The sequence below is a fragment of the Ursus americanus genome, chromosome 23 (assembly GCF_024610735.1).
Source record: "Ursus americanus isolate L20-20 chromosome 23, mUrsAme1.1.p, whole genome shotgun sequence".
Lineage (NCBI taxonomy): Eukaryota > Metazoa > Chordata > Mammalia > Carnivora > Ursidae > Ursus > Ursus americanus.
Genome location: NC_142149.1, coordinates 22,515,687 through 22,543,381, shown reverse-complemented (window position 1 = coordinate 22,543,381; position 27,695 = coordinate 22,515,687). Strand labels below are relative to the sequence as shown.

General features: G+C 39.7%; 1 protein-coding gene across 1 annotated transcript in view; it reads right to left on the bottom strand.

The window, feature by feature from the left end:
- Positions 1-1,130: 1,130 nt before the first annotated feature.
- The window catches only part of NPEPPS (aminopeptidase puromycin sensitive), a 93,817-nt gene continuing 67,252 nt past the window's right edge, over positions 1,131-27,695 (bottom strand). Inside the window, exons 10-23 of the mRNA XM_045813717.2 lie at positions 26,910-27,074; positions 25,971-26,075; positions 25,473-25,533; positions 23,222-23,331; positions 20,412-20,475; positions 18,349-18,488; positions 16,887-17,021; positions 15,281-15,500; positions 11,120-11,262; positions 10,614-10,670; positions 6,333-6,440; positions 5,700-5,855; positions 5,352-5,399; positions 1,131-2,784 (exon numbers count right to left, since the gene is read on the bottom strand). Of these exons, the coding sequence (XP_045669673.1) occupies positions 2,632-2,784; positions 5,352-5,399; positions 5,700-5,855; positions 6,333-6,440; positions 10,614-10,670; positions 11,120-11,262; positions 15,281-15,500; positions 16,887-17,021; positions 18,349-18,488; positions 20,412-20,475; positions 23,222-23,331; positions 25,473-25,533; positions 25,971-26,075; positions 26,910-27,074 (1,665 nt within the window). The 3' untranslated portion in view covers positions 1,131-2,631. The remainder of the gene's footprint in view (positions 2,785-5,351; positions 5,400-5,699; positions 5,856-6,332; positions 6,441-10,613; positions 10,671-11,119; positions 11,263-15,280; positions 15,501-16,886; positions 17,022-18,348; positions 18,489-20,411; positions 20,476-23,221; positions 23,332-25,472; positions 25,534-25,970; positions 26,076-26,909; positions 27,075-27,695) is intronic.

Sequence of the window (27,695 nt, the reverse complement as noted above, 5' to 3'; positions counted from 1 at the left end):
AAGGAATAATGGAGTAATCCAGAGCTAGTAAGGGAATAGTTCTTTCTATCCCTAGATTTGAAGGGGCAAAGTGAAGGAGCTAGAAGCTTGAAAGGGCTGCTTAATAGGAGCCATGGTCTTTGGTAGAGGGACACAGACAAGCCCTGTGACCTGGGGATGAGGAAGCCTGGGAAATAAGGTGTCACTAATTGGATCAACACAGCCTAATGTCAGAGGGCAAAGGAGCCTGTTAATGCAGTCCATATGGGCCAACCCCTCCTGGTGCACAGAACAGGACGGAGAGCAGCTCTGGAGGGGACACAGAAGATCTCCTGCACCACTTCTGTCCCAGCAAAATTCAAACTACTAAACTGTTAAACACAAAACTTGCATGTATGCTGAAACTGAAATACCTTCTCTTTAGAACTTCTAATTATAAACTTCTGAGTGTTTTTTTTTTTTTTTTAATTTTAAATAGGCTCCACCCCCAACACGGGGCTTCAACTCACGACCTCGAGATCAAGAGTCACACGATATACTGACTGAGCCAGCCAGGTGCCCTTGCGTTCTTTAATAAAGCAGATTTCTTTTCTCAGACTTTCTGGTGTCCCTGCCTTGCTGGTGCCTTAACACATGCCTGGATGGCCTCCAACGCAGCCGTCAGTGTGGCCCCTGGACAGGAAAGCCTCAATAAATGGAAACTGGTAAGTCTCAAGTTAACTCCCAAATGCTAACTCGAATGATCTCTGAGATTTCTGAGCATCCAGAACGAATTTAGAAGGAATCTTGGGATTTTTCTGTTTAGGTATTATTCATTAAGGAATTCAGAAACTGGGGCGCCTGGGTGGCTCAGTCAGTTAAGCATCTGCCTTCAGCTCAGGTCATGATCTCAGGGTCCTGGGATCGAGCCCCGCATCGGGCTCCCTGCTCAGTGGGAAGCCTGCTACTCCCTCTCCCACTCCCCCTGCCTGTGCTCTCTCCCTCTGTCAAATAAATAAATAAAATGTTTAAAAAAAAAAAAAAGGAATTCAGAAACTGGATTTTCTTAGACTCAAAAAATCCTATGGTCGTAAAACTTCTTATAATCCTAATGAATGACAGGAAAATTTATAGTTTCTTGTGAAAGAGAATAAAAGAAATCAGGACATCAATTTCACATTGACATTTTTATTAACGCCAACTGTTTTTTAATTATTATTTTTTTAAAACAATAGCACAAAAATGTTTCAAGGAAGCAGTCTCACAATCTGATGACCTTCTGAAATACAGTTAAGCCACACCAAATATGAAATTCCTGTTAATAACACAAAACAAATATTTTTAAAAAGGAAAAATAAAAAGAAGAGGAAAAAGAAAGAAAAGGAAGAAAGGTAGGGGCAGAGGAAAGCAATGAGGTGTAGAGTTAAAACTCACTGGATCGGGTAGGTGAGGCTTGTTAGTAGGATACACTGTTAAAGCAAAGAGTGGCACACACAGGCTTACGGTCTTTGCTGTTCTACCCAGTCACCACTAATACACGGCCCCCGCAGTGGCGGCCACTGACTTCTTCCATGTCCACGGGGAACTGGGAGAAGCCAGTGCTGATACTGTCACGAAGAGGTTTAACTGTTGGCCTGTCGGACAACTACGACCATTTTGTTGTTTGTTTTTTTTTAAGAGAGTAACTCCTTCAGGACGGCCTGGCTGAAAACCCTTCCATTTCTATGTCTCACCTATATGCATCTCAGGGCTCTTAAAAGTTATCTTAAAAAAGAAAGAAAAAATAATGTATATCAGTTTCTCTTATTTAATGTGGCTATAAACGATGTTTCCTTATTATTTCTTTATCTCTAAGAAGGACACCGGGGGTGGGGGCTAGGGGCGGAAGTAAGAGGAAGAAAAAACCCAGACCAGGATAGATTTGGGTTTTTTTAACCTTTTTTTTTTCTTTTGGCCAGGGGGGGGGGGTCACACGGAAGGGATGGCATGGAGGAAAATTATGATCCTTGGTTCAGATTGAGTTATGCAGGAAAATATATCCTCCTGATCAGTCCCCATGCCAAAAAAAAAAAAAAAAAACCAAACCAAAAAAAAAAAAAAACAAAAAAAAAAACCAAACCAAAACAAAACACCCCAACAAACCCAAAAAACCAAAAAACACTTGGAATTATGCACAGATCTATGTTATACCAGCTATCAGCCTTTCACGTTTAACCATTCCCAGCAATGGACACTACCCTTGGCTTGTAGGCTGCTTGCAGAACCCACTTCACAAAAAATCTTCTTCACCCAGAAGCCTCTAGTTTTCTTTTGGTAGGTTATAAAAACAGAACATCTGTCATTAACAGGAGAGTGTTAAATACTTTTAACCACTTGACAAGGCTTCAGGAAGTTTCACAGTTTCGTTATGCTCTATTTTATTACTATCATATTTACATTTTTATTTTTTATTTTTATTTTTATTTTTTTGCTGAATTGCTGATTTTCCTTTTTCAATAGAATTTAATTCTGGAGTGTGAGCAGGAACCAGTTAACTACATTCATTGTCCAACCCCCACTGGTTTGAAAGAAGACTCCAAATTCTCGGCATGTGAATCAGCTGTTCGGTAGCCCCACCTTATCCCCCCCCCCCCCCCCCGCAGCCAAGCAGCAGAACGGCAGTGCGCTCAGGGCTCACGCGGTAGGTGGGGAGGCCTTTCGCTGAAGGAGGTACTGGTGAATGCTCTCAGCATCTCGCTTTAGCCAAGCAGCATTCAGCAGGATATTTTCACAACACTGCTGGATGGTGCGCTCAGCTGAAGGAGCCGGATGACTCTCGAAGAAAGCCTGGTATCAACACAGAATGTAGGATCATTACTAGTGATAGTAAGAAGGTAATAATATCCCAGGTCATGAAAAAATACCCACTGTTCTGTAAAGGATTCAAAAGCTTCAATCATGAAAATTTACCACTGCCACTCCCAGGCTAAGAGAAAACAAGCAGCTCCTTGAACTTACATGTAGGAATTCTTCTCCAAATATATGCTTAAAATCGAATCGCAAGTTAATAAAGAGAACCTATGGCCTTTCTTTCAGATTCATCATCTAGTGGTTAGTGTACGCTTTGGAATTAGGCTTGGGACTCAAATCTAGGCTTGGTCATGTATTAGCCTATGACTTTTAGTTAAATTAACTCTTCTGTTTTCTCATTTATGAGAAAATATTTACTCCAGAAGATTAAAGAGAAATCCATATAAACTTTTAACATAATAGTTGGCAGGCAGAGTCCTTAAGGACTCAAAACACATTTGGCTGCTTCTAATACAGATTAATTTGAGAAGGATGATAAAACCACAACGTTTCGATTACTGCTCCACAGACTCACATTTTTCATGCAACAAGACTATTTCTGAGTTTATTATAATTTATCACAAAGCTTATTGACTAAAGATGCAATAAACTATTTTTTTTTAAAGATTGTATTTATTTATTCGACAGGATAGAGACAGCCAGCTAGAGAGGGAACACAAGCAGGGGGAGTGGGAGAGGAAGAAGCAGGCCCACAGCAGAGGAGCCCGATGTGGGGCTCGATCCCACAACGCCGGGATCACGCCCTGAGCCGAAGGCAGACGCTTAACCGCTGAGCCACCCAGGCGCCCCTGCAATAAACTATTTTCTAATGAAGTATACCAAGTTTCACAGAAAACAAAGCAACTCTTGGAGCACCTGGGTGGCTCAGTCGATTAAGCATTCGACTCTTGATTTCAGCTCAGGTCACAATTTCAGGGTCCTGAGATCAAGCCCCTCATCAGGCTGCAGGCTCGGTGGGGAGTCTGCTTGAGATTCTCTCTCCCCCTCTGCCCCTCCCCCACTCTCTCTCACTCTCACTCACTCTGTCTCTCTCTGAAATAAATAAGATCTTTTTAAAAAATGAAAACAAAGCACCTCTTAAGTACCAACCAGCAAAAGGATGGGGGTCTTTACTTTGAACTAGTCATCACAGGTGTAAAAGAGAGAATGACTAATTCAACAGATTAAGTCTAGAACTTTTAGAAATCAATAACCTTATTTTGTTTACATAGATGACAATGGCTCCTGCTCCAAAGCTCCTTAGGGCCTGAGTAAGATACAGGACTTCCCCTCATTCCATCTCAACAAATACCACTACCATTTACATATAAGAAACCTGGGAATTATCCTCAACTCTTCCTTCTTCCTCTGCCAGGTTCACAACACAGAGAAGCCACTCAGTAAATGTTTGTTGAACTAAAGATTAACAAAATCAAGCCCCCTGAATTTCATTCCTCCATCTCTCCCAAGCTACTTTATCAGCCTTGCTTGGAGAGTTAGCGTCCCAACATCTTCTCTTCCCCATTCCATATTATTCTCCACACTGCAGCCAGACGGAAGCTTTTATCAAACAAATCACATCAACTCACTCTGTTTAGAAGCAATTCAAGGGCTTTCCATTCTTGGGAAAATCTTCATACAGCCTACGAGGTCCTCCAGTCTGGCCTCTACCGATCTTACCAGCCTCAGCTCCACCACTCGCCGCCCCTCCCCTCCAAACCCAGCACGTGTACTTCTCCTTCGGGACACTTACACCCTTTACGACAAGGGACGGTCTGCACAATATACAACGTAAACTAATGAAGGCACAGATCAAGTCTTCCACTGTTTCCTCAAGACCTGAAATCTTAAACTCTTATTCCTAACAATGGTTTGTGGAATGAATGAAACAACACTATACCTCTCAGAACTTCCAAATTTACACCTCATGACTCCACTGCTTTCAAGAAGATGAAGGTGGAAATGACATTTCGAAAGTACTTCACAATTAAGTGCAATGGAAGGCTTCAAGTTAAGATTTTCCTAATCAGTGCAGATTCCTCCTCAAATGCTGAACTTGACCACTTAACTGATTATTATGCTCTGTAAAGGCTAAGAGGAGAGTCCCTACATAGCCATCTTGTCTCCCTGTGCATATGACAGACCTATGAAGGTTATTAGAAAGGAAAAAAAGAACCATTATCAAGGACCTACTACTCCATTCCAGTCCCACTATGTTTCTCTAAATAATAGTCTTATTCCATTTTATGGAGGATGAGATATAGAGAGCTCATGGGGGTTAAAAACTTGCTTGAAGTCACATAGCTCAACAGGGCAGGGCATGGATTTCTACTCAGATTGACTGATTCCAAGTTCCACATTCTTTCAACCATATTTCAGTGCCCTCAAAGATGATTCCAACCCCAAATTCTTCAAAGCATTAAAGACACAACCCAAGTTGTCTTTTTCTAAGCAAAAACGAGGATAAATACAGCATTATCCCAACACTGTATGATCACAATTTGGCTCATTAGTGTTTTTACTTACTAGCTTGAAAAGTAAAAAGTAAACAGCACTTTGCTTACCTTCACCTCTCCAGCCATTTTATCAACTGCAAATCCCTCAACTGATAGCTGAAAAAACAACAGTTTAAACAGTAAATGCAACTAAAAGAGGCTAGGAACAAAATTCCATTTATCCTATAAATGAATCATTCTATTCTCTCCCAACTGCAGAATATTCTAGAGGGTGCAGGATGTGTGATGGACAAGCCCTTTAATAAAGCTAGTAACTATTAAAGGAACTCTTTCTTCTTTTTTTAAGAAACTCTTATTAAAGCACAAAGACCATAGTCTATAGGCCTAGTGAACCATGGATGTCTCCAAATAACACCCATCATTAACAAGGTACTCAAAATAAAAATCTTCACATACCTTTATTAGTCTGGATATTAAGAATCCTCCCTGGTATCGATTATAAAGTTCTTCCCAGTTGTCTTTTATAAACTTCCAAGCAGCCTTCCTTCCATGCTTGCTGCCTCCAGCCACCCCACCAATTACTGATACAGTGTCCTGTGGACGTACCTCTTCCTAAAAATAGAAAGAGAACTAAAAATCTACGCTTTTGATTTTTAGTTGGTACTCGAGTAATCACACTGAAGACCCTCACTCCATGTTTTAGGAATAACTGGCACCAGAAGCTTCCAGCAAAGAGGAGAATGTTTAACCTAAAGAGGAGCCAAACTGAGAATGAGGCACTGAGACGGGTAGGAACAGGGTGCTCAACAGGTATTTGCTCGGGTTCCTACACGGTAAAGAAAGGAAGAGACAGAAGGTAGGTACAGGGATAAGTAGGCTTTCCAGTTTATTTCTGCTTCCAACTACTCTGATTCTCACCAGCAGAGGGAGATGTACAGGTCAGTAGCAAAAGCCCACTCCATTTCCCCCAGACTAAGAGGAAGCCTTAGTTCAGGGGTAAAGCAGATCAAGACGATACTGAGTCAGAGAATCCCGCCACAGATCAGTGGGTTACAGCTCCCTCTACATGCAGTTTTCGTTGGAACTTACTGAAAGTGCAAACGTGAGGACTTTCTGAATCAATTCAGGTGAAAGAGTAGCCCCAAGGACCCTTTCAATTCGGTTTTTCTCTTCCTGCATATCTGCTTGTTTGTGAAGCTACAGTGAAAAACAAAGACAGAGATAGTTAACCTTCCCCTAGAAGTTATGCATATGCTTGTGTGAGCCTCTCCCCCAAACGAGTCTCGCTGGCTGAGATTGCAGGGCACGAAGTTAACAAACGATGATACTTTTCAAGATGTTCAGGCACTACATTTATCACATGCCATCATGGTAAGTCACTAGTGTAAGTGTGTACTGTGTGAATGGCTTGTCATCAGTTCTGAGGGGTATGATGTCTGACTAACGTTCTATGTTAGATGAACAAACCAATCATCGCTAATACCATTGAAGGTCATCAGTTTAATTTCTAATAGTAAAAAATAAATGCTAACATTAATTCATGAGTCTCTGATCACTGGGATTCTGTATTATCACATTTTTCTTTTTTTTTTTTTTTAAGGTTCTATTTATTTATTTGACAGAGATAGAGAGAGCCAGCGAGAGAGGGAACACAAGCAGGGGGAGTGGGAGAGGAAGAAGCAGGCTCATAGCGGAGAAGCCTGATATGGGGCTCGATCCCATTACGCCGGGATCACACCCTGAGCTGAAGGCAGACGCTTAACCGCTGTGCCACCCAGGCGCCCCTCACATTTTTCAACTGAAAAATCAGCACATGCTGAATGCAGAAAATCAGGAAAAGAGAGAAGTATAAAGAGAAAATTAAATTATTGGGGTGCCTGGGTGGCTCAATCAGTCGGGCTCTCTGCTCAGTGGGAAGTCCGCTTCTCCCTCTCCCTCTGCCCCTCGCCCCCACTCATGTTCTTTCTCTCTCTCAAATAAATGAATAAAATCTTAAGGGAAAAGAAAGAGAAAAAATTAAGTTATTATGGTATGTACATTTTCAAATTGGAAATAAGATCATCTTATACCTGTTTTTTTGTGACCTTTGAAAAATTTTTAAATTACAGGTAAGTTTTATTGTCTTTATACTTTTGTAGTCTCTAAATCTTCCATAGTGAATATACCAAGTCTTTTTTTAATCGTCAGAAGCAAAACATTATTATACATTTAAAAAGTGAGAATTACATGCTTCATTCCCCCTTCTGATTACCCCCCCTTTCTTTATCCCTTTCTTTCCCTACCGATCTTTCTAGTTCTTATGTTCCATAGATGAGAGAAACCATATGATAATTTTCTTTCTCTGCTTGACTTATTTCACTTAGCAGTATCTCCTCCAGTGCCGTCCATGTTGCAGCAAATGTTGAGAAATCGTTCTTTTTGATAGCTGAGTAATATTCCATTGTATATATGGACCACAACTTCTTAATCCAGTCATCTGTTGAAGGGCATCTCAGCTCCTTCCATGATTTAGCTATTGTGGACAATGCTGCTATGAACATTGGGGTGCATATGGCCCTTCTCTTCACTACATCTGTATCTTTGGGGTAAATACCCAGTAGTGCAATGGCTGGATCATAGGGTAGCTCAATTTTTAACTTCTTAAGGGACCTCCACACTGTTTTCCAGAGTGGTTGTACCAACTTGCATTCCCACCAACAACGTAGGAGGGATCCCCTTTCTCCACATCCTCTCCAGCAATTGTTGTTTCTTGCCTTGTCAATTTTTGCCATTTTAACTGGCGTAAGGTGGTATCTTAGTGTGGTTTTGATTTGAATTTCCCTGATGGCTAATGATTTTGAACATTTTTTCATGTATCTGTTAGCCATTTGTATGTCATCATTGGAAAAGTGTCTGTTCATATCTTCTGCCCATTTTACGATTTGTTTATTTGTTTCTTGCGTATTGAGTCTGAGAAGTTCTTTGTAGATCTTGGAGACTATGGACTCTGAGAAACAAACTGAGGGCTTCAGAGGGGAAGGGTTGGGGGAATGGGATAGGCTGGTGATGGGTAGTAAGGAGGGCACGTACTGCATGGTGCACTGGGTGTTATACGCAACTAAAGAATCATCGAACTTTACATCAAAAACCACGGATGTACTGTATGGTGACTAACATAATAAAAAAATACTAAAAAAAAAGTGAGAATTACAAAGTTATATGAGATACCTCTCCAAGTCAACTTAATCTATAGTCTCTGTTGATCTTCTCTCCCACTGAAGATTCTACACTGACCAGAGTCTGCAGACCCCAGCACAGGTCCCAGTTTCCTCTTCCTTTCCTTTGGACCCTTTTGAGCAGCAGTGGGGTAAAATAAATAGGAAGTCAGGAGACCTGGGTTCTAGTCCCAATTTTGCCTCTAACTAGCTGTGTGATTTTGACTAAGTCCTTAACCTCTCCGGATCTCAGTTTCCCCATCTGTAAAATAAGCGGGGTGGAAAGATAATTTCTAAGGTCCTTTTCAGCTCAAATACCCAAGGTCTGAACGCTGGCTTTCAGGAAGCATTGTTTTCCCCAAGGAGAACCTGTTACACTAGTCCACTGGATGGCACCATAACACCACATTCTAAATACACTTTGGACTAAAAGTTTTTTTTTTTTTAATCCTGCCTCATTATTCCCAAATTACCAACAGAAAACAATCTTCCTCATCTCCCATCAACTGGTTCCTTGAAGAAACCTAATTTGGCCTTCATAAGAGCTCTCCCTATAGTAAAGCAGAATTACATTCAGCTCCCTTGCGTTAAAAGATGCAAACACTTATTAACTATACATACTAGTACTAGTGTATGCCAGGACATGAAAATGTCAAGGTTACCTGTCATGAGAATTCCAGAACCCCTATTTTGTTCTATACTTTTATGGAAAAGACAAAACCCACAAATACCTGATTTCATATGCAAAGAAATACATGATTTATAATGCACAGGTTCACAGAATATTAAGAATAAGAAAGGACCTCAATGTCATTTAATTGAAGGGTAAACCCAAAGTATAATTTTGTATTATTAGAAAGGAAACTCTTGTACAAGATCAGTAGTTAAAGTGGCACATTTTGAGTTTTTTTTTTTTTTTTAAATATTTTATTTATTTATTCGACAGAGATAGAGACAGCCAGCGAGAGAGGGAACACAAGCAGGAGGAGTGGGAGAGGAAGAAGCAGGCTCCCAGCGGAGGAGCCTGATGTGGGGCTCGATCCCAGATCGCCGGGATCACGCCCTGAGCCGAAGGCAGACGCTTAACTGCTATGCCACCCAGGCGCCCCACATTTTGAGTTTCTTAATTAAAGTATAAACTTTTTCAACATATTCTAATCATTTAAACAGGATTTGTTGAAAACTAATACTAGAAATTAGATTTGCAACGCTGATCCACTTGAGATCAGAAAAGTGATCTTAATCCACTAAAGATGGAAGTAATAAAGCACATCCCACTCCTGTTCTGTTTGTTCCCCCCTAAGTGAGGGTCTTTAAATGAATGGGCTTTATAGGTCTGACAGGTAACTTGGGTATTTAGGCACATTCTGCACATTTTATTTGATGCTAATAGATTCAGCTCCCTCCATCTCTGATGCAACTAGAATAGTCAAGTTGTTTCTTAGATTGATAACTACAAGGACAGGGACTGGAGACAGCACTTGTTTCACAGTATTAGTATCAGAGTTTAATTATACGCCAACCACCCTGGGAAAACTACAGGCAGGTCAATTAATTTCCTGTCCATTCATAAAAGGTACTGGCATAGCTCAAACCCTGGAGACACCTGATCATCTATCCCTTAAGCCCAGACACAAACCTCTTCTTTAAAATGGGAAGTACCCTAGTAAATTTACACTGAAGGGAAAAATTTTAAGAACTTGACATGTTAATAATCAAAACGAACATTTCAATTTTTAGATTTAAGTTGCATAAACTTATGAATAAAAAAAAGTGAAGAAATCAGATGACTTTGGGGATTGTATTGGTAGTATACACCAACAGACATTATATATTTCTTCCATGGTTTATTTTCTTTTTGAGAGAAAAAAGAGACATGTGTGCACGTGCATGTGGCGGGGGGGGGGGTGGTGCTGAGGGAGAGTGAGAATCCCTGCTGAGTGCAGAGCCCAACGTGGAGCTCCATCTAATGACCTAAGATCACGACGTGAGCTGAAATCAAGGGTCGACCCACCCAGGTGCTCCTCCCATAGTTTCTTAGTATTTGCCTGTCTCCAATATGCGTATCTGCATATATTTCTTTTGCGAGCAGACTTTTAACCACCTAAAGCTCATAATCTCTGTGTCAACCCAAGTTCAACAGCAGAAAATGGGAGCCCTTTCCAAATTTACTCACCTTTAGCATAATGTCTAAGGTGGTGCCATCACCATGCTTCAAAACAGTCAGATAGACCTACAAGAGAGTACAGGGACAAAACAGCAGGCATCTTTGATTAAACACACCTTGTTCCAAATAGTCCAATGTTAGAAAAGACATAAAGCGAGTGAAAAAACTTATAAATCGCTGTGTGTGGATGCTACATACAAATTGTGGCAAAGAGCTTAGAGGCCACGACTGAAAACCAGCTAGGCAGACAGCACGTAGTAAGGGCAGCGCACACTGGCTGTCTCAGGGAAATGTGCACTGCCGATGACCTTTCAGCACCAGAGTGTGGTCTGAGGAACTTTAAACAAAGGAGAAGCTGGCTAAAACCCACCTAAATGGCACCTATCAAATCAGAGTCAGGCATGATTTGTGGGTCAGTACTTAGGTCATTTTTGGTCACCATTACATACACTCCACACTCTGCACAGAATGATGCGGTCATTTAGAAATCAAGGTTATTTATCGTGAAAACCTACAGGACTCCTCAGATCAGCGGAGAGAATCTGCTTCCCTTCTACGTGGTCCTTAAACCGACGACGGGCTTCTTCTAACGTTGCCTTATGTCCTGCTTTTCCTAGTTTGCCCAGAACCAAGCCCCTCAGGAGTGCATCTAGATGACCTGATTAAGAAGGAAGAGAGACACGAAACTGCTTAAAAATCCTGTTTTCACAAATATGCCCCCTGGCTATCTTGTAATTGTGTTATACTTTGTCTACCAGCTTGAACAAACACAATCAATTACCTTAGTACTCGAGCGAACACCTGATTTACATTATTCACATCGTAAGAGTAAAATGAAGTGCTAAACAGACCAAATAGCAAATGAATTTGCCCACTTTGTCTACAAATGCCAAAGATGTGAATTTATTAAATGTTCACTCCACCTAGGTAATTACACTGCTAAGGATTGTATGTGAAAGGAACAGGCTTAGATCATGCAGATTTGACCCAAGATTCAGAGAAAGGTCAATAAACTGAAATCTTACATTTAAAAAGATCAACCTCCAATGGATCTATTCACTCCAAAGATGTGCAAATACGCAATAAGCACAGAAAGAGATGTTCAACATCGGTCATTAGGGAAATGCAAATCAAAACCACAGTGAGCTGCCACCCTACACCCACAAGCATGACTGAAAAAGACAGTAACAAGCACTGTCAAGGACGTGGAGAAATTAGAACCCTCATACATTGCTGGTGGGAGTGTAAAATGTTGAGGCCACTTTGAAAAACAACCTGGCGATTAGGAAGTTAACCTGGCGATTAGAGGTTAAACACAGAGTTACCATATGATCCAGCAATGCCACTCTTAGGTATACACCCAAGAGAAATGAACGTTATGTCCACACAAAAACTTGTGTATACATGTTCACAGCAGTATTCACAACTGTTTTCAAGTAGAAACCATCCAAACACCCATCAAGTGATGAATATACAAAATGCGGTACGCCCACACAACAGAATGTTCTTCAGCTGTCAAAGGAGTGCAGTACTGATGTGCAAGGCAACATGGATGTACCCTGGAAACATTCTGCTAAGTGAAAAACGCGGGACACGAAAGGCTACATGGGGTACGAGTCCACTGATACGAAATGCCCCGAGTAGGCAAATCCATAGAGACAGAGAGCAGATTAGTGGTTGCCAGGGACGGGGGTGGTCAGCGAATGGGGAGTGACTGCCAAAGGATATGGAGTTTCTTTTAAGGCTAAAGAAATTGTTCTGGAATTAGATAGTGGTGATAATTGTGCGACCTTGGGAACAAGCTAAAAAAGACGGAGCTGTATACTTTAAAAAGGTCCATTTTATGATACACTGGTTATATCTCAAAAACAAAAAAAAAAAGTTAACACCAGCAATGATGGATTGCAATACCAAAATGGACAGGTAAGTCATGGTATAGTCAGACAATGAATACTACTAAGCAATAAAAAGGAATGAACACACTGGGTGTATCTTAAGCATTATACTGAGCAAGAGAAGCCAGATATAAGAGCAGAATATATATTAGGATTCTAATTAGATAAAGTTCTAGAAGAGGTAATGTTAATCTAGGGTCAAAGAAGGCAGAACAGTGTTTGCCTGCAGGGGACGGGCAGGGGGCAGCTGAGTGGCAGGGACTGACCGAGAAGGGGCCCCGAGGCAACCTCCTTCGCTGTATCAAATGTCGCTGAACTGTAACAATTAATTTGTAAACCTTGCTACATTTAAATCATAACTTGGCAAAAAGTAAGTTTAAGAAAACCACAGGAGATCAACAGATAACACGAGAGGACGTTAGTGCAGAACCAATTTATAATTCCGGCTCTGGTACTGACTTGCTATGTGGTGCAAGGCAACATTTTGTTATTTTGCTGTTTGACTCTTCCATCTATAAAACTAGGAAGCTGAAGACACTCTCCCTATTTCAGAAAGCTGGGTTTGAGCCCAAGAAGTATTACATATTACCACCATGAAAAAGAAGGACGGCATCCACCGATGTGCCTGTATCTGTCTCCACATACCCTCTCTCCTGTCTTGTTTCTGGGATCTGTGCTCCTATCGCCAACTCCTCCACTGGTCCCCGACTCCTCTCCATCACTCAGCCCTCGCTCCGGCAATTACTCCCCTCTTTCACATCCCGAATTTTTCTATTACCACTCCACCATTGTCATTGGCACAAAAGCATGTTATAAAATCTCCCACTTTATTAAAAAAAAATGCCTCCACTGACCCATCTCTCTCCAGACTACCTTTTTTTTTTTTTTTTTTTAAAGTAAAACTCCTTTAAAAAGTTGTCTGAATGTACTGTCTCCTTTTCCCCCACTCCCAGTCCGGAGAACCCAAAACTGGTCTCCAGCGCGCCACAAAATGTGCCAATGTAATGATCGATTCTCCTTTGTCTTGCCTGACTCAGAGCAGCATTTGTCATGGTGGGTCGCTCTCCTTCTGGTTGCTTCTTAACACATCTGGGACACCTCATCCCTCCTGACTGGCCAGCCAGTCTCCCCAGCCGATTTCTCCTCTTCCATCCAATCTCCAAATCCTAGCCTCGCCTACGACCGAGTCCTCAGACCTTTTTTCTTTCCACCTACATTCAGGCCGCACGTGATCTCATCTAGTCTCATGGCTATAAATACCATCTGCACACTGACTGGATTTATTCAGCCCAGACCTCTAGGCACGATACTCTCCACCAGGCTGTCTAAAAGGACCTCACATTTCCTGTGTCCCAAACCCAACTCCAGATTGCCTCTGCCCCAGGCTGCTTCTATGGCAGTCTTCCCCATTCCTGGAGATGGCAACTTCGCTCCTCCGGTCTTCAGGCCAGAATGTGGGGGCTCCTCTTACTCCACGCAGCCAATCCACCACCAAACAGGTTCACTTCTACCTTCAAAACACCCACAGAATTTACCACCTCCGAGTGCGAGCTGCAACCAGCGCCTTGCGCGGACTACTGAAACAGCTTAGTAATTTGTCTCCCGGCTCCTTTCCCTGGCCCCCCGACTCCAGTCTGGTTTTCACACAGCTGAGTACATCCAGTCATGTTCTGCTTCAACTCTCAACGCTGCCACTTTCCGTACCACTAACTGTGAAAGTCCAAAATGCTGTACTAGCTCCCACAGGTCCTACAGGAGCTGAGCTGCTTCCCACCCGGTCTCCCTCACGTACTCCGTCCTGACTGTTACTACAACAGGCCGAGCACGCTCTGCCGCAGGCCTTCTGCACCGGCTGCTCCCTGTCCGGACCATTTCCCTCTCGATAGCCTCTCAGCTCCCCGTCATACCACCTCATCACTGGCGACGACTGCGCTGACAACTCTCGATGAGCTACCGGCCCCTTCCTCTCTGTCTACCTCACCTAACTGCATTTTTCTTCATGATACCCGCTGCTACCTAAAATATCATATATTTAATGGTGTGCTGTGTCTCCCATGAGAACGTTAAGCCGCACAGGGCAATGCTTTCTTCACCGCTGTACCACCAGCTCCCAGAATAGTACCTGGTATTTACTAGGTGCATAAATATTTGTTGAATCAATGAAGGGAAAACACAGAGCGCTAGGTAATTGTTACTGCTGTTCTTATTGCAAAAGACCCCCTCCCAGATCAAGACTGCTCGGGAGGAAATACCACCTTTAGTTATTTGCAGATGGTAGAAAGTAATTATATATATAGCCTTCAGATCACCATGCCCAACATTTACAGTACAGCAAAAAGAGTAAACATACGATTACAGAAATAATCAGAGGAGAGAACACATGGAGAAAGTAAGTAACTTCCTTAATTCAGGTCCTGTCGCTCAGTATCTTTACAAGTTGTACATATAAGGTGCCTAGTATTTAGGGTAATAATCAATAAATTAACCCAAAATTCCCTTTAGCTTTTCTTGACTATAGATGGGCCTTTGGAACTCTGTAAAAGATTTCTATTTCCACCATTTGCTTTGCTTACAAATCATATTTAGCAGTGAATACACATATTCACCACTGTTTTTATGTTGTGATCCATGTAATTTCACCAGTAAACTTAAAAGCCCTAAGATTTAATTTCTGGCGAGCTGAATACACAGTAACATCCAGCAGGTAACAGAGATGCTACCGATACCGTTAACCACAGCTGCGTACAAAAGGATCAATTTCTCATTCAGTACATCCATTACCTTCTCCAGGTTTGGGGTCCCAGCCCAGTCTCTCCCCTATAGGTGAAAAGACATCTTTCACAAACTCCTGGATTTCCTCATAGAAGTCTGTGTGGGACAAGAGAGTTGAGAGAATCCCCAGGTTACAGCTCAGGTCGCTCCATACAGTATAATTGGGCTCATTCACAAAAGCCTCCATGACTTTTAGAACCTCTACAGTGCTAATGATTCCAGCTCGAGCCTGGGATAGGAAAAAACATAAATTAATCTAGTTTTCAAACAAAAACGAAAGCAAAAAAATACAAGCATGCATTTTCAGCATTATCTACTGCTAGTTAGTCGTATCTCTGGTTTAAAGCAAACGAGACTATATAAAATTCAGGAGATTATTAGAATAAAAATCCTATCATGACAACATTCCTTATTTACTTTTTTGCTATTTATAAAAGAGCCATGTAAAAAAGCACACTTTGGTGACAGGCGGTTGCTACACTTGTGGTGAGCACAGCATAACGTATGGACTTGTGGAATCAGTATGTTGTACACCTGAAACTAACATAACATGGTGTGTCAACCATGCCTCAATGGGAAAGAAAGAAAGAAAGAAAGGAAGAAAAAAGCAAACAAGAAAGAAAACTGTTAACTTCCTATTTCTACCCAGTGTCTGGAGCCTTGGCTTTGTTTTTACTTTAAAAATTCTCATACTTTCAGAAAAGATGCAAAAATAGTTAGGGCTTTGGTTTTTGACAGAGGCTCTTTCAAAACTGGACCTGCAAACTGTGTCAACTTCAGCCTGTCCTTTACTCATTTCTAAAGGAAGGCAAACTGGAAGGCACTACAAATTCAGAGTCCTTTCAGAATTAACTAACAGAGCTAGGAAAAAGAACTTCTGTTACAGCAGCCAACTGCACAAACACACCACTCTCCTGGGACAGGTCTCTCTCAGCAATGAGATCAGCAGATGTGAGGTTTTGTGCATCAATGCTAATCTGTGTTTATACAAAGGAGGAATCCAAAACCCGTTACTGCAGAGGGGAGGGAAAATTTCAAGTCCAATTGAAAGGAACACTAGGAGGAATCTGACAATTTTATCACAGACATCTGGAAATTATCTAACCTATGTCGGAGTCATAAAGATACTACTACTAATTGCTGATTTAAACCCTTTCTGGAACAAAGCCAAATATAATATAATTCTAAAGCTAATGGGCTATTATTATTTGAGTAGCAATGGAATGTTAAAAAATTCTAGATGTTTCCAGCAAAGTACAATCACTATTTTAGAAAATATAAATCACTCTGAATTAATTATTTAAAAAAAACACATCAGTAGAGAAATTTCTTCAAGGCTCATACCTATTCCTACTGAAAAGAATTTCTGCCTTACAAAGGATAGTTTTAGTTGTAAAACCTGGCTTAGGAGTAGTGAGATGGGAGTTGCTTCTGGTAAATTAGATAGGTTCAATCTTGTCCTGTTAATTAATAATTAGTCATTTGCTCTAGTCCCAAAAGGTGTTCAACCTTCAGGAAGAACCATATTCTTCTAATTATGTTTCAGTCGGACACTCCAGGAAAAACAAAATCCTTTAATCAACAAAATCCATCATACTACTTGAGAGAGGCTCACCAAGGAGAAGAGGTCATTCTGTAATCCAAGTCGATCCACAGGGGGCAGAGAAAGGTCACGAATGCCTGGTAATAAACTTTCCAGCATGGCTGAGCTGTACTGAGTCCGATAAAATCCAACTGTTCCCAGGTTTAACTGAAAAGACACCCAATAGGCATTATTAATTAAACAGTTGCCTTTTTTTTTTTTTTTTTAAAGCAATCGAGCCCCACGTTGGGCTCCAAACTGAGGCTGATGGTAGGGAGAGAGGGAGTCACATGGGCCAGTTTCTATCTGCTCACAGTGGACAGTTTTAAGTTTACAGGAAATATTTACTATATGTAAGAGCGCGTGGACAGTGGAATCTCTGAGGAGGACTAAGCCTTTACATTCATCTATTCAGCTAGAGTCTCAACAGACTAACAATGCTCGGGTCCTAGATTTTAAAGAATTTCGTGGACTTACAAAGGCAATTTCACGTGATTTGTGGAGTGAGGTAATCATGGACTGTCATTACCTCTACAGGCTATTTACCAACGGGCAAAAATAGTTTCGGTAATATTTATATACAAAATGCCTTAAAGGTAAAATAATAGCATAAGATACAAGTATTTTACTATTTATATGCAACTATTTTTTAAGAATCACCTTACAATAATATAACTGCTGTTTTATTGATTCCCTTTACCTTTTACTGCAGGAATAATACCTTTATTTACTCAATTACAAACACTGCGTACATATGTTTTTCTTTTATAAGAAAAATTTCATATAGCTACATAATCTTCCAGATGTAATTTCAAATGGTAATACAGTATTCCACTAAGTACATTTTATAAATGTGTATTAAAGCAAAGGGGGCAATGGTTCTTTTTAGAAAAGCACAGAAGTCTGAGACATCGTATAATTCCTATTAGGAAACTACAACTGGGAAAAAAGTGTAGTAGATACTTTCATCGTGAGTGGTACAGAGTACAGGATAATGAAAAATCACCTGAACCAACTGTTATTTTTTGTGAATTGGTTTTCCAACACCAGTTATAGGAATTTCACATTTCAGTGACACACACTTATTATTATATGTCTGATAGCACTTGATTATAGCTGTACATTTACAATGACAACACATCATTGAAGTTAACATCTCATTACAATGACAGAGCAGTTTGAAGTTGCAAGACTGCAAATCTTTTGGTTAATGTGACTTTACACATAATCTACTATTTTTTTCCCCTTTGATCCTATCCTTTAATATCTGCTTATCTATCACTTCCTTAACTGACATAATGGAAGATATCTAGACCATATTATTTGAAAATTGGTGCTATATTTCACACAGGAAAATTTAGTAATGCTTTTGCCTTTGCAAGTCCTAGTCTAAACTAGAGCAGAATTTAGAGCTAGGCATAATGTGCATAAAGGGAGTGAGAGAAATCAATTAATTTAGGCCAGATAAAAAAGGCCAGGCCATTTCTAGACTCACCTTTACCCACTGGTCTGGTTTGACATTTTTCAAAACCACGTTCATCTCTGGCTTGTCCATCAGAATTTTCAGTTTGGCATGGTTGGGATCTTCGCTAGTAGAGATTGTGATAGGAACCATCCACTGGGGACAGTCTTCTCCTTAAGCAAGAGAAGAACAAATAGGAAACTTGAAAAATAATTTGTCACTGGAAGAAACAGAGGGTAAGGTGGAAAGAGAGGACAGGTGTCCTGCAGATGAGCCTGAGTCTAACTGTTAAGTCAACAGCTCATTTTCAATGGCGAATAAATTCTTCCATAACCTGAATAATACTAGTACAAAGGAAGAGAGGATTTATTAACAAAATTACAATAGCCTAAAAAAAGAGAACAGCTTATTCAGTTGTAGTATCACAAATATAGTGATTTTAATTTGTCATTTTCCCTTTACAGAGCAATAGAGACAGTAATGATTTTACTGTTGAAAGAAACTTCAAGTAGGTGAAAGCTCTCATGTAGCATTTAAAAACATTCTCAGGTGCAGTCCTCAACAGGTATATATACTGCTGAAACGCTGAAGGGTTGATTTTATTTCTACGATAGACATGATACTCCCTGGAGGTGATGGATTCCATCACTAAAAAGTTATAGCTAAAAGTCAAAACTTTTGTAAGGCAGATAACATACTGTCTTTTAGGTATCAGATAGCAAAACAGACTTTGAATTAAGACATCAAACAGAAGAGAGAGTCATTGCCCAATGCACTAATGTAACTATTAATAAGTTATATAGCTTTATGCTATTAGGCTAAACCACAAATTAGAATTTTCCCCTAATGTTGGGATAGTTCAGGTTTTAATACTGCCTATATTGGTCACAGAGTATTTGAAAAAACTGCAAAACCTGTCAGTCCTACCATGCAGACTGGTATGAGGCAGCAAACAGAAACTGTAACATTTTGGGATTTATTTTGGATAATAAACCTGTCATCTGACTTGTCAGACAGTTATTTAAAGAGTAATTCTAAATGCTAAGGAAGGTTAAAGATGGAAGGCTGTACCTCTAACCCTAGTAGAGTGTACCATGTTTTAGAGGGTTTTTGCAAAGCATGAAAAGGTATTGGTGATTCTAATATACATCTCCCCTTATTAAGAATTATTGTTTTGGGGTGCCTGTGTGGCTCGGTAGGTGAAGCGTCTGCCTTTGCTCGGGTCATGATCCTGGAATCCCGGGTTCGAGTCCCACATCAGGTTTCCTGATCAGCGGAGAGCCCACTTCTCCCTCTGCCCCTCACCCTGCTCGTGCTCTCTCTCTCTCTCAAATAAATAAATAAAATCTTAAAAAAAAAAGAATTATCGTTTTAAAGGAGGTGAGAAAGGTGCAGAGAAACACTTTTAATTTCCTGAGCAAAAGAATCAATGACCTGTAGAAATATTTGAAAACCAGAGTTGAGTGGTGGTTAAAAGTATAAACTCATGGAATCCAACTATTTTGTTTGAATTCCTATTCTTTATCTCATTAGATAGGTGACCTTGGGCAACTTAACTAACCCAGCTACGCCTTAGCTCCCTCATTTGTAAAAAAGAAATGATACTATCTACCTAATGGGGTTGTTGAGATTGCAAAATAAGGATCAGTTATACTGCTTAGCATGGTAACTGGCACATAATAATGCTAAATAATCACTGGGCTTTATTTATTTACTTGTTTACTTACTTAGGATGCCCAAGAATTAAAGAAAAAAAAATTTGCTACCCACACAAATGTGCACCAAGGCTTCTTTAAGGAATGAAGGCTAGAGACAATACTGCTTGGGTATTCCTACCCCAATTCATCCCTTATAGCTTCCAATAAGACACAGAGACATGGAATTTAAAAAATCAAAGAAGTCAAAACACTATAAATATCTCATGAATCTCCTTTTTTGATTTCCTGATTTCATTTGTATTTTATTACTGTTTGCTTGTTTTTATTTAATTCTGTTAAAAATATTTAAAAATGGATAATTATTTCCTATGAATTGGAACACTACTCATATGGTAACCAAATTCATTTATCAGCTCCCACTTATAGCCACTTGCTCACCAACGTATGGTCCACTGGCACAGAACTTCCTTTGGGACAACCTCAATAATCTGTCATCTTCTACCTAAAGAAGGAAAACAAAAGCTAATAGCATTGACACTTTTTTTTTTTTGCAGGGGGCAACACTTCTGTGACAAAGTAGAAGGTGAAACCAGTACAGCCAGATGTCTCATGAGAACCCAAGTGCAACCGTGACGAAGAAGATACTACAGAATGGGAGGAAAGGCACCACTTCTCATTGAGGCCTCAAAATAACAATACTTTACATAAAAGGCCATGTTCTATGTAACGAAGGGATATATATGCAGAGAAGAATTTTAAAGTATTTCCATTTTCACAAGGAGACATAACAATAAATAATACTATGCAAGCTGTTTTAATCTTTATAGAGGGAGGTTATGTCTTCAGACTCTTCCACTTCTAAAAAGTGGCAGCCTTAGATTAGCATGTTAGGGATTCACGTTTTTAGAGTGACCAATAAACATGAAAAGGACCAATAAACATGAAAGAGGCACACACCTTGCTTCAAAGGCTGAGCTTTGCAATGAAACACAAAAAAAGTGGTGGGGGGAAAACAGCCAGAAGAAACAAAGGCAAGTACATATTTAAAAAAATACTTCAATAGTATGCATCACTTGTTTTACTTATCATTTGTGAATAGGTGCTGGGACATTTTAAATAATGTGAGATACAACAGATTTAGCACCACCCACATCAAATGTAAAATTAGGCCATGACCTTTACGGATAAACTGACTACACAAGACAGAACTGAAAAGCAATGACCACTTTGATGCCACAAAGAACTTGCTAATGAACTTAAACGCTGCATCACTGATTAAATTGTGTCGGAGAGATTTCCTAAAAAAAGTTGAAAGGTGACCTTTAAATTGATTCAGAAATAAAGCAAAAAATGTTTACATTCAGGGAATATAAAGTGAGAAATAAATCCTAACCAAGGTATTATATGCTGTAGTGCTCTCCTATTTTTAAAGGAATTAAGAGTCATAAATAGGCTTATTTTTATTATACTGTAAAATGGAGGATGAGTTTGGCTGTGTTTGTGGACAAAAAACAACAAAGCAAAGAAAGTAAGACCTTGAAAGTAGCTTGATGGAAAAGTTAATTTAGTCTCTAACACTGAGAGGAAGTCAGGTATTAGTATTTTGATACCTTAAAAGTGTGTTCTGCTTGAAGAAAAAAATATGGCCTAAGAGTCTGCTTTACATGTAATCACTACATAGCTTAATAGCTTTGAAGTGTTGATAGTTTTTGAGGGAATGAAATCCCCGGGGGGTGAAAAGAACAATCATCTTTGTAGCATGTCATTATTCTTAAAACAGATAAAATGAAAACTACTTGTTAGTCAATATGGTATGTGAATGTCAAGTTTGATCAGGCATCTCGTATTAACAGATTAGTCCAAAGTGGAGGAAGAAGAGTAGAAACAAACAAGTGGTCATAATGGCGTAATAGTAGGTCACTAAACTTCTAGGTATCTTTTCCCACCAATGGGACATGATTGATTGCATTCCCTAAACTGCCTTTTCAAATGCTCAATCTGAGAGGTCTTCAAATGCGTATACTTTATTATAAAATATAATCATGTTTAAGGGTAAGATGTGGCTCCACAAGGCTACCCTGCAAGCACTGTTAACACATCATGTGAACTGGGTGCATTCTGAGAGTAAGGGCTAGTTTAAGTGTCACCTAGAATTCTTACAGTACAAAAAACCAAATTTACTAACTTAAGAATGCTACATTGAGAAAATCTTTGCAAAACATATTTAGTTTTATCGACAGTGAAGAACCACAAGAGCAGACATATACAAAGAGCTATGAATCTTCCTCCCTAAAAATGAACATTAATTAATTCTCTGTGCAGATCAAAAAACCATGGCAAAGAAATATAAGAGAACAAGTTCACAATTTCATATAATTAAACTAAGTTAAGATTAACTTTCTGGTAGGCATTGAAGGTTGATGTATAACTTAGTCCTGTTGGGGGGACAGCTCATTTTGAAGTACACCTCTCTGAATTCGGGTAACAGTTCAACTAATAATAGTGCAATTCTAATCAAAATCACACTGCCACCCAAACAACATTAATACTAATTTTAGGAACACCTGGCTGACTCAGTAGGTAGAGCATATAACTCTTGGTCTCAGGGTTGTGGGTTCAAGCCCCATGTTGAGTGGAGACATTACTTAAGAATAAAATCTTAAAAAAAAAACCCAACTAATTTTAAAGAATATTATAAATCGGTATAGAATTTTAACAAATACTATTTCTGCCTCTATTGAAGTGATCACATGGTTCTTCACCTATATTGTTAATGCAGTGATTATGAATCAATATACTGATTGTTTTTTTTTAACTGTTAAACCAACTTTGCATTCCTGGAATAAACCTCACTTGTTCATTTCAGAATTATATCGAGGGGCGCCTGGCTGGCTCAGTCAGAAGAGCAAGCAACTCTTGATCTCAGGGTCATGAGTTCAAGCCCTACATGGGGTACAGAGATTACTTAAATAAATAAATAAATAATAAACTTAAAAAATATATATATCAACAAGTTTATAGAGTTTTCCTTGGGGACAGTAAAAGTTTTCTGCTGTAAGTATATATGATTTAGTGATGTGGGGGGCAAACCATTTAGTATAGAGATAAAAAATCACTGAGAAAACAATGTAAGGGCTGATTTAAATGTTACCTAGAATACTTAAAGTACAGAAAAGCACATTTGTAACACTGACTGAATTTCATTTAATACAGTAGCAGGGGAATTGGGGCACTTTTTATAGGGTTACCTGCTCTGCTTCCACGTAAATGAGGGGGAATCCCATTTGCTTGGTCCAGGTATTCATCACCGCTGCTATAGGTTTACCACTGGCATTTTCTAAACTTTCCCAGAGATCCTCTAGAAGATAAAAACAATGAAAATCTATAATGTTTACATTTTTGTTTTCCTAAACAAACCAGGTATTTTATGTAACTCCTGACACTACGTAGCTAACCAATTCTTTGGTTCTTTTAGGTTCAGGAGATAAGCAGGGAGTCAAATTAATGTCCCCTCGCCCCCCCGTTAAATAAACTCTGTTACAAAAACTGGTGTTACAGTCTAAGTTGTCCTTAATTGTTCCAATTTACTAAAAAATCACAAATTACAGGGGTGCCTGGGTGGCTCAGTCAGTGGAGCATGCGACTCTTGATCTCGGGGTCGTGAGGTCGAGCCCCAAGTTGGGCCTAGAGTTAACTTAAAAAAAAAAGTCACAAATTATAATAAAAGATAAACAGGTGAGTTCAAATAAGAAGAAACAGAAACAAACAAATAGAAACATCTTCAAGATCACCCCTAAACAATCGTCCACAAACTTAAAACCATTATACCCATTCAATTAACAGAGGTTAAAAAATAATGCTTTGAGGTTGAAGTAAAACTCACACGGTCAAACAACACTGGTGGGTGAGTAAACAAAAGAGCACTACTATGTGATACACACTAGAATGGGGACATGAACAGAGAAAAGCCCTTCAAGAAAAATAAAGGCTTCACAAGAGTTGGCTTTTGGTCTGCATCTTGAAGAGAGTCGTTCAGTAGGCTGACAAAGGGAAAAGGGCAATCCAGGTAGACTGAATAAATGGTCTATGTACAAAGAAGAACGTTTAAGAAAAGACAGAAAATATCAGTAACAGCAGACGTTCAATAAGCTGAAGACAGAGGCCCGGGTGTGGGAGCACTAGGCAATGAGGCTGGGACAGCGGGACAGCAGGCCAGGGCTGAGCCGCTAAGACTCTGGACGGCTCTACTGCGCAGGGCAGTGAAGTATCTTGAGTGTTTTTATTCAGTAGGCGATGCAGTCAGGGATTTGCTTTAGAAAGATAACCCTGGCTAGACTCAGAGTGAGAGAGAAAACCGGAGAGAGTGGGGCAAGCAAGAAGTACTAAGCTGGGAGGCAACTGCAGAGTTCAGGAGAGAGATCGTGAAGGCATGAATTAAGGCAAGGGGAGCAAGGAGAGACAGAGGATCAAAACCATGGGTGGTGACTACACTGTGTTTGAACTGCCAATTGTCTTTCATAACATAAAGCAAACCAAGAAAAGGTATGTGGTAGGCATCACTGTTCAAAGGGTGGCCTATAAACGCGTGGCACTGGCTTCACCTGGGAGCTTGTGAGGCAGGTCCTCAGGTCCCACCCCAGACCTAGTGATTTAGAAACATTTTCACAGACCCTGGGTCACTGCATGTACATTACAGTGTAAGAACTATAAGGTTCTTTCCTGCATGCTAGAGACTCAGAAAACTTGCAGGAGCACATTTTTCTGTGGCTCTGCTTTAAGGAACAGAATGCCTCTCTCTCTTTTATAAACTAAATGGAGGGGGCTGGAAGGGAGAGTGTCAGGGTCACATCATGTCCTGAACAGAGAGGCAGATATACTGTACTTTTAATTCACAGGTCACAAACCTCAGGAAAAGCCCAGGGCCAGGCCTCTTTGAACTTCTGTCATTCTATTAGATACCAGTGACATTACACAAATTTTAGACTATTTCTGTTCACTGAAGAACTCAAAACTCCAACTCTGGCTCTTTTTCACCTTCAGTCAACTCTTACACCTTCATTCTTTCTTCTGACTCCCGTACACAATACATTATAGACCACTATACACTAAAAATCTTAAAACTTCACCGAACACACTGAACTAGTTCCGCAAGTTCCCTAAAAAAATGATTAATTTGCAGCAATTTTAATGGCCAATGGTCAATTTAGGGCAATAAAACCAATGAGTCACCAAAAAGAACACGTTCTGGTAAGGAAAACCCAACCCCTCGGACTCTGGAGCGGCAGGACCCTGAGCTGCGGAGAGCAGAGCGCCGGAGGGGACGAGAAGGATAACAGGTTCTGATTCATGCTGATCGTGACTTAACACATGGCACCAAATAGGTCAACTTTATTTCCTATCACATGGAAGGTTAAGCATTTAGAAAAAAAGTAAATGTCCCGCTCTGGATAGAGTGCCAACACCTTCTCTTCACTGCTATCTCAAGCTATTAAAGATTACCTGTGGCAGCATTCTTCTGTTGGAACTTGGTTAAATACATGTTCATTCCTTTCTTAAAGTCCTGAGAAAATACAATTTTTAAAATCCAGGAGATTAAGACCTTGGAATTTATAGTGTATTTGCATATTAGTACTCAAAAGCTAATTTACTCAAATTAGTTGAGTGTCGGACTTACTGAAAAACATCTATCCCTCTAATGTCTACTGTCTTTTATTTAAGAATGCATACTCTTTACCTTCTACGTTTGTTTTTAAGTTTTATACCAGCCTCCCACACGTCCCCCAAACACATTTACACATCGTTCATCTCAGAAACCACAAGAGTCAATATAAAAAGAAAAGTAGATAAGCCAGATCAGGGTAATAACCTTCTGGAGTCTAGAAAAATTTCTTAGGAACTTAATCTAAATAAAAGTAGACACCTTTTTTTCCCCATGCAAAACACTATGACTTCATTCACCATAAAAGGATGGAAGACTTTTTTAAATCGCTTTTTTACCTTATCCCCAATGTAGTCATGGAGCATTCGGATGACAGATGCACCTTTGCTATACGATATAGCATCAAATATCTCATCAACTTCAGCAGGATGGCCCACACTGACCTGGCAGACAGTGTGATTCAGTTATGACAGGTAGCAGACAGCCTGTAATACTGAATTACATAAAAAGCTCTCTAGGAAAACCCTCCTAACTCGTAAGATACTTTTCTGCCTTTAGCTCATTCATAAATGCATAATGATGATCCTTAAAACGAGTGTGGTGACTGACACTAATAAAATGGAATAGATAACACGACCCCCATCATCTCTGCGGGTCTTGGCTCAGCTTGGCTGGGAGGCAAGTCACCATGGATCTTTTTACTGAGGAATTGGGAGAGGGAGGAAGGGAGAGATGAGAAACATTTGATTTCTTGCAACTAACTGCAATGGCTTACAATTACATAGGACCCTGGTTAAATATGTCAAAGCAGACCGTAAGTCTAGTTCTTTGGAGGCAAGATTTGTTCATATAAACTAGCCAAAATAAGGACAGGCTAAGTCAAGAGAAATAAAATATATATAAAAACAGACAATGACAACAATAAAAGAATATATTCAGAATTTTCTTTGAAACAAACAACGGAATCATAATGTTCTCTTGTGCATACTGCCCAACAGGCATGGTTGTCCCATATTATTCAATAAAAATGTATTTAGTGAATGCTTACGGGTATATAGCACTTGCCTCTACAAAGATAAAATTCTTATACTGCCTACCTTAAAAACAAACATAATTAGTACTTAGTCCTGTGAGATTTTGAAGACTGAAAATCTGAGCTATAAAAACAAGTGAATTGCCCGTGCAATTTTCTTTTCAGGCTCCTAATATCTCTATAACAAATTTCTTATTTCATTAGCAATGAGAGCAAAGGCCAATGGTTGAAACGTGTGGCTCACTTCAATGGGATGGCTGTTATCTAAAGCATCAAGTTCCTGGGCACGGGTGTAATCAGCAGATACAAACTGAGTCCAGATATCATACTCTGGAAAGCAGTGGTCTACACACAAATATTCAATCCATGACGCAAAGCCTTCATTTAACCAAAGATGAGTCCACCATTCCTAAAAACAAAAGAAAGAAAGGTGTAAAGAAAACAAAATATTTATCATTCCACTAATTTGAAAAACTCACATGTCCCTTTCACTATACTCTACAACTGACAACTTAATATGCCAAAATTCAGTGAAAACCATTCAGTAAATAACTCACATCTCTAAACAAAAAAGATGCTTAAAAGAGGTGCTAAGAAAGGCCAACTGCTGATGTTGGCATTAGGCCTGAGGGACATTTCAAAACATAGCTAAGTAACTTTTTATTACCAAAGCTAGAAAAGATGGAAGGAAAAAGGGAGGGAGGGAGGGAGGAGAGAAAGCCCTTATATGGAAAAGGGGAAGAGAGCAGATAAATGTAGACAAGAGCCTATATTGTTAGGTAAAATTTAGTTTAATAAACCAGAAAGCCACCAGGACCAAACAAGGAAAACTGGAAAGGATTTCCATAATGACTGATTGATGAGTTAAACTTTCTTGATAAACAAAAAAGCAGTACTGTTTGTAAAGATTAGGTAAAATTAACCAAAGTATCATGGCAGTAAGTAGTTTAGTAATGAACAGTGTTTAAGTATTTATGGAATACCAAATTCTCACCGGCTAGTAAGAATTAATAGAATGGACAAAGAATAT